At 39.6% G+C, this 7,683-nt stretch overlaps 1 protein-coding gene across 1 annotated transcript in view; it reads left to right on the forward strand.

Annotated features, from left to right (window-relative positions):
• The window catches only part of LOC110952053 (collagen alpha-1(XIX) chain), a 105,765-nt gene extending 98,587 nt beyond the window's left edge, over window positions 1–7,178 (forward strand). Inside the window, 1 exon segment of the mRNA XM_051960208.1 lies at window positions 3,032–7,178. Coding sequence (XP_051816168.1) covers window positions 3,032–3,132 — 101 coding nt within the window. The 3' untranslated portion in view covers window positions 3,133–7,178.
• Window positions 7,179–7,683: the final 505 nt, after the last annotated feature.

Here is a 7,683-nt window from a genome sequence, read left to right on the forward strand (position 1 = left end):
CCCACAGCTGCTGTGACATAAATGGGACCCCGATAGGGGACAAAATTCTGCAGTGATGGAAAATGACGTTCGCGCTGTAAATTAAAATCTCTGCTTGGTGGTATCCTGAACAAAGGAGCACAACCCAAGATGTCAGCATGTCCTCTGCTCCTTCGAACGAAAAAATAACTCCCCATATCCTGATGGAAAATGAGAAGTGGGATTACTTTACTGACTTCCAGCCTGTAACAGTGGGAGTTTATCACTGAACCTAAAGTCACTCTTCCTATCTGTGTATGTGCATAATGCATGTTTAGGGCAAAGGGAACTTGGCTATAGCTCCTCCAGAGAGGATAGATCGCAGCTGTTGGAAGGCATCATCTCTAGAGGTGCACAGTTATAGGAAGCACCTGCGGCACAACTTGTGGGGGTTAGCCTTAAGCTGTCGTCACAGCTTGGAAAGAGTTAGAAAGTACTTGAACAAACTGCTAGGAGTGTGCTGCCCCACTGCTCTGGTTTTCCCTGAGCACTTAGATTTACAAGTCCCTGTACAACAGGAGATTATTTTTACCGAGTAATATTTCTGCCACTTGGCCGTCATAATGAAGGATAGCTCGTATCCTTGCATCACAGAACAAGATCCCCTTAGACTCATGAGACTGAAATGTGTGAGTCACATACAGCAGATTTGCACAACTCGGTCTTATCAGTAGTAATATTAAAATATGAAAATCCTTGTGGCGGGCTCCCACATCCGTGCTCCTGGTTGTCATAAGGATAAGTCATTTAAGTGAAAGTGACCACAGTGTCCATTTGCTGTTTCACCTATTTGTATCCTGATGCACTCTGATGGTAATTAGACATGAAAGTGCTGCTGTTAAGTCGTTCCTGCCTGTAGTGCAATAGGCTCTGTGATAGGTATATATATAGCTAATTAACAAAGTTAAGCTGGCAGCAGATTTAACAAAGTATAAAACATGATCATTGTCCCTTTGTGCACCTTTCCCCTGATATTGTCAGCACACACCACTGACAGCACTGTGGACAGTTTGTGTGTGAGCAGTTAAGCAGGAGATGGATGTGATGGAAAGGGCAAGTTGTGTTTTCACAGGGAGGTAAAGGACAAGGCAATACCTGCAATTCCCTTTGTACAAACTGTAGAGGAGGCAGGGCTCCATCGGGCTGTGACCGGCCTGACTGATGTAATGGACACTCCTGTGGCTGGACTGCAGTGGAGGCTTTCGTGTAGGTTTATCGAGATCCATTTGAAACGATGCGTCATCACCTGGTGCTGTTTTTTGTTGTCGTAAGAACGGCGTTGTACAGAGACCACGAAGCAGTGTGGACCGCTTTGCCACTTCATCAAGCTGTTGCTAAGTAACATGAATGTCTCATCTGGCATGATGACCTCACCATATTATTGTATTACATTTTTGCTCTCCTTTATTCTCCTTACAGTGACTTTGAAGAATTGATATCACAGAGAATAAATACACTTTAACACATGCTTTTTCAGTGCAGATATAGAGTGCATATAGTTAATTATCAATCCATCCATTAGCTATACCTGGATTATCTTGTAGAGGTCACCAGGGGCTGAAGCTGATCCAAGCTGACTTAGGGAAAGATACTTGATACAACCCGAACAGGTCAACAGTTCATCGCAGGGCAAACACAAAGAGGCAAACAACCGTGCAGGCTCACACTCATACCTACAGCTAATTCAGACTGACCAGTTACCCTAACATGCATTTCTTTGGACTGCTGAAGGAAGCCAGTGCACCCACAGAAAACCCACGCATGCCCAGCGAGAACGTATAACCATTTATGCAATTTATAAGATCTGATTGATCTTCGCTGCATTTCCAGCATTACATCAGAGAAGCTGCCCTCATTTGTAAAGTGGAAAATAGAAGAGCTAATTCTGTCTCAATTACAGATAGCTTTAAATTATTCATTTAAACAACAATATGTTCTAAAATGATAACACTGTAAGGGCTGCATCTCACAATGATTTTCATTTTTTTAATTAGCCTGTCAAGTATTCTTTTAATTAATCACACAGTCAGTGAAGTGTCGGGGGGGAGGGAAGTGGAAAATATGCACTTTTTAAGTTTTGACAGCCCAGATAGTTCAGTTTGAAGTGATAAAACACAGAAAAGCAGCAAATCTTTGCACTTTGACAAATTGGAGTAGCAAATGTCTAAATTGTTGATTAATTTTCTGTTGATAAAGTCATCAGTTCGTCAGCTAAATAATAAATTCAGTCACTTGTGCTTTTTGAAAATACCTTTCGCTTGGAATCATAACCTGGCTAATAGTGGGTTTTCAAAGCTGATGTTGATTTTTTGTTGTGTTTTTTTTTTTTTGGGGGGGGGGTCCGGAATAATGTGTATACCAATAAATGTTAAATGCTCTTTACTTACAGAACGTTTTGCTACTTCGGTGGTATTTAAAGTGTTTTACGGTCGTTTTCCCCACATTTACACACAAACACATCGATAGTGACAGAGCTGCTGTTGGGAACAACTTTTCAGGTTGAGTGTCTTATCTCAGGACACTTGCTACAGCTGTCTTTTCTTGTTGGGGTTTTTTGTTTGTTTTTTTATATGAATACATATTTTAAACTATCTTGGTACAGATCCTCAGATTCACTTTTCTTTTTCTTAGTTCAGTAGTTTCTTGGTCCGCTGACGTAGACACTGATAGCAATACATCTGCAGTGTGCTGGTATCAGACAATACAACCTTGACATATCAGTGTTGCTGAAGTAGAAATATCTGGAGTGGTTATATACTGTAGGTTTTTTTTATTTAAACCACTCATATGTGACGATACACTTTTGACAGACTTTCAGAAAAGTTTTCTTTCTGCTACTGTCTTTTGTAATTCTGTACTGACAATCTATTTAATCTGATAGTGTATGACTGTGTGTGTTTGTGTGAGTGAACATGTGCCAGTGCCAAAACTTTATCACTAATGGAAAGCTCTTCTGAATGATGATAAAGTGCAGCCTTGTGCAGGAATTAATCATATCTAATTCTGTGTCAAGGCCCTCCTGGGATCAATTCTCAAGGCCCTCCTGGCTCTCCTGGGCCCCGTGGACCTGCTGGGACATGTGACCCCAGTGACTGTCTCCTCCCATCTCTATAAGCCCAGCAGAGTGGTTCAGGCTGGTTCAAAGACGGCCGTCCAGCTCTTGAGCTCTGCAGCCAGAGAGCCGGAGAAGGACGACCTCACTGTATCTGGCAGGCTTCTTCACCTCTGATTTATCGGGTCAGACTCACAGCTGACCCCTTTTGTTCACTTTGTAGCAACATTTGGAAGCCGTCTGGGTTTTTGTTTTTCGGGGGATTGCTGTTGGGCTTGTTTTGAATGCGACAGAAAACCTTGTGCAGTGCCGTACTCTTTAAGTTATTTCTTGTTTTCTTGTCCCCTACTGTGATGTAATGCATTCCTTGTCAACTCTCAATATGCCTTTCAAGACCATGAAATGACTTTGTTTTGTCAACTTCAGTCCAGCCTGAAAACACAATCTTAATTATTTTGTTTGCCTCTTTAATGGGCATGTCTATGCACTCTTCTGTTCTTATTCAGATAAGCCATCGTGCTGGCAGAAGGTACATCTCATGTTTCGGTGTGTGAGTTGGCGTGTGCTTGTGTGTGTGTGAGAGATAGAGCAAGAACGAGATTAGCAGACTGAATGTACTTATTTTATGTGTAGGTGTGAGAAAATAACAGATTTTTTTGAAACTCCTTATGCAACCAAAGTTCAGCCAATGTGTCTGATACAGAAATTATTTATTTTAAGTGTGTTCTTCAAGAACGTATTTAAAAGATGGTACTAATAATTGTTAGCCTAGCCGCGCTAGACCCATGTTCTGAAGGCACAAGTGTCTAGGGCCTCTCGACAGGGAGGGAGGCGGGCTAAAAGGTTGTCTTTCAAATCACTCTGCAGCAATTGGGTAGGTATACAACCAATCAGCGCAACGAATAGGCTGACGTAGTTCCTAGAGCGCAGGCAGATTGTGGCTAAGTCCCATTAGCTTCCCAACCAGCGGAGCCAACTGGTATTTTAAGGATTTGCCATATCCCGTCGGCATAAGTCCAAATACGTCTTTCTTCTCAATGAAACACTTCAGTGCCGTCCTTTGTTTATCTTTCAAGTTGAATTTTAGCTTCAAATCTTTAAGGGCTGTGGCCAAAGCCAAGTCGAAAGATAACTGTTTATTGTGCGCCGGTTGTTTCTGTCAGAATCGTCGCGCCTCTGTCGTCACTTAGTTACGCCCGCCTTCTGACTCTACACTTCATGGTGATTGGTCCGGCCAGTTTTAGGAGAATCCAGCCTCGAGCCTTATGGAGGGTAACTAGACCCACCCTGGCAGAGAATTAAATTCGTTGCCATGGGTTGTCTAGCGCAGCTAGGCTAAATAATTGTACTAAATGTAGCATGAATAATCTGTAATATTATTACTAGAAAGTGGATTAATACTTTTTCTGGATTGCTTATAATCCTGAAAGAGTTTTTGTTTCTTGAAATTGTCACTCATGATGCATTGTGTGCGATAATCATTTTTCAAAGATCCTGCAGTATGCAGTCACTGATAAAGATGTCTTCCCATTTCACAGAAGTCCTGTGCTGTTCTGAGCGCTCATCAGTGAGCTTTGCCAAAGCTTTTGTAACCCACAAACAACTCGCTGATGCCGTTTGTCGGAAGCTATTTGTACGACGCAAACATCAAGGGCAGATTTTTCCACATGAAAAGAATGTACTTTAAATGACATCTGTGTTCAGCGAGTGTGACGTGACCCCTCATTTACCTTTACTGTCGGTTTAATCTGTAAATAAGTGGTTGTGTACTTTTTCGTTTTCTCATTTCCTGACTAATGGGGCTTGCTACGGGACCTGACAATATAATTTCATAAGCAAGTTGTCATTGTAATGACGCATTAAGGTTCTCACTTATGTTATCAATCATACATCGCTGCGATTGTTTGACAGATTAATAATATATATTGTTTACATAGTGTTGTGTATGATGATTCCTCTGGTTTATATGTATATTTTTGGTTTTCGGCAACACAAAGGAAATCGGACTACTACACTACAACTGACAGATATTTTTATTTTGCTGAAATACTCATAAATGTACTTGAACTCTCTTGTTGCTTCTTTTGACAGTATCATGGTCTACAGCCTGGCTTTTCACTCACTGACCAACACTGTGTGTCACTGTGTATTGGTGGGTTTGGGGGTGTCTTAAGACTGGAGTTTTGATTTATTTATTAATCCGAGTGATTTTAATGTTCTCAACTAACTTCAGAAGCTTTTGAGTCAGTTTTCTATAAGCAGGCGATATAACGCATCTTATGTAGAAAAGATAAACTGAAGATCTCATTAACTTAAATGACTTGGTGTGGCTTATCAAGGACACTGCAAATTTTCAAAAAGCTCCCAGCATTCAGACTTCGTTTTAGAATTGATTGCTTTTTGAAAAGTTTTGTCATTTGTTCATTCAAAAAAAAAAAAAAAAAGCCTGACCTTCATAGTAATCCTAAACAATGAACTTTTTATTTGGGGAAAAAAAGACAATAACTGGCCAATAGTCTATATTCCTTTCCTCAAGTTTTCATTTTGAGCTCTGTTTAATGAGAATTTGACTCAAAGGCTTTAATTTTACTTTTAAGAGTCCTGCTGTGATGAATGTTTGAAAGGTTCTGTGGGTGTATCTGAAAATTTGTGACATTAAGAACTCTGTTCGATCTGCATTTCATCTTTTGAGATCTGTTTGGCCCTTTTTATACTTTGTACTTCATGTCTTACATCATAGCCATCATACTTCTCATCCACATATAACCCACTCTCTGAGAAGCTACAGAATGTTTTTTTTTATTATTATTTTATTTTTCTGAGCATGTCAGCTTGGTTTTATCTCTGCTAAATTCTATCAGTGTGAGTTGCTCTAATTTTAGATGGGTATTGAATCAAATGCATGCCACTGACTTCATTTGTGAGTTGAAAGAGCCCCCTGCTGGACATGCATTTATTTTCAGATGGCTTGTAATGTGAATGGAAAACAATCTTTCTTTGGTTTATAGACCACATAAAATCCCCTCCTTCTACTGGCTTCTGTCCTTTCATCACACTAATTTTCATATTTGGTTTAATGGGTTCCCATCAAAGACAATAACGCTGACCTTGACGAGATTCACATAAGACCGCATCAGCAAATTAATGTGATCCAAACTTCTTTTTTTTTTTTTTTTTTGTCGCACTGATGAGAGCGACTCCCTGCGTTCATCGAATTTAGCTTGAATTGATATTAATGTGCAGCAGTTTGTGACTTCAATTTAGCTTAACAGTATGATAAGTAGGGAGGACACAAAATGGCTGCTGATGTCACAGCTCACTTCACTAGAAATTCGGAGCCATTTTACGTCGCTCCGAGTTAAAATCCATTTATTCTAAGTGGAAAATGTGCAATGATAGCAAACTCAAAGGACGCAGTTGTTGTCGGTCGAAGCATCCTTTTGGAAATGCTGTTATCCATCTCAAGTCGGGCTTGTCGAATCATGCAAAATTCACTTAAAACAATAACACCACCTCCATTCATTCATATTTCACTGTTGCCTTTTTTTTTTTTTTTTTTACTGCAATGTAAGTTGATCTTGTTGCCGCATGTAATCTAATCTTGTAAGTAAGCTTGTAACGAGAGGGACTATGGATCAGACTCAGCATGGTCCCTCGGATTAAAAATGTCTGCCTGCTGCTCTCACTGAAACTGCTCTTTGCTCCTTTGCAAGCTCCTGTTGTGCAGAGTGACTTTAATGTTTGTTTTTGGAAGTCTTTTGTTTCGTCGAATATCTACCTCAGTCTTGGTTTACCACGTCTTTATGGTTAGATAACACGGAGAGAAAAAATATATATATAAAAAACAGCTGCTGCCTGTCACTGAAAATGCAATTGAAAACCTCATGTGTGTGTGTAAAAGCACATATATTGCAGTCCTGGATGTTGACATCACTGAAATGTTCATTTAAAAAAAATAATAATAGGGGCAGTAATGTTCCCTCTGGTGTGTATGTGGTTACCAGGTATCAGAGGTTATATTTTACACTTTTCTTTGCAGCTTCTTTTATCTACACTGATTCATGACATTTGCCTTACACGTGTGCAATAAATGTTATCCACTGCTTTATTTCTTGTGTTGTGTTGTATTTTCTGCACAAACACAACTTAGGTTGCAGCTATTTTACAGTAAATCTCCCGAACATGCTGACTGCTACTGTTTTCTATGAGTTGAACTTGTAGTTTGTGCTAACAGCAATAATTTTCGTCTGAATTTCTGTCATCACAGGGGGAAAAAAACACACAACCAAAGTTGTTTTTTTATCCAAGGCAGCTGAGTCTATCTGATGCAATTATGTTAATTAATAACAAATCAAAGCTATGTATAAAGCCAAGTTGAAACATAATAATCAGCTGTGATATCTTTGTGCTTCCAAGCAGCAATTCAGACAAATATTCTAACCTCAGCATCTATTTAGTAGCTTTTCTGTAGCTTTTGATCAAATCACATAAGTGAAAAGAAGTCCTTAATACTCAGAAGAAAAGGGAAATTTGAACATGTAAAACTGATCAAACTCCTCCAGCTGAAGAAGATCAGGTTTTATGATGAAAAGGTGCAAAAAAAGCTAACAAGT

The sequence above is a fragment of the Acanthochromis polyacanthus genome, chromosome 15 (assembly GCF_021347895.1).
Source record: "Acanthochromis polyacanthus isolate Apoly-LR-REF ecotype Palm Island chromosome 15, KAUST_Apoly_ChrSc, whole genome shotgun sequence".
In the NCBI taxonomy this organism is placed as follows: Eukaryota; Metazoa; Chordata; class Actinopteri; family Pomacentridae; genus Acanthochromis; species Acanthochromis polyacanthus.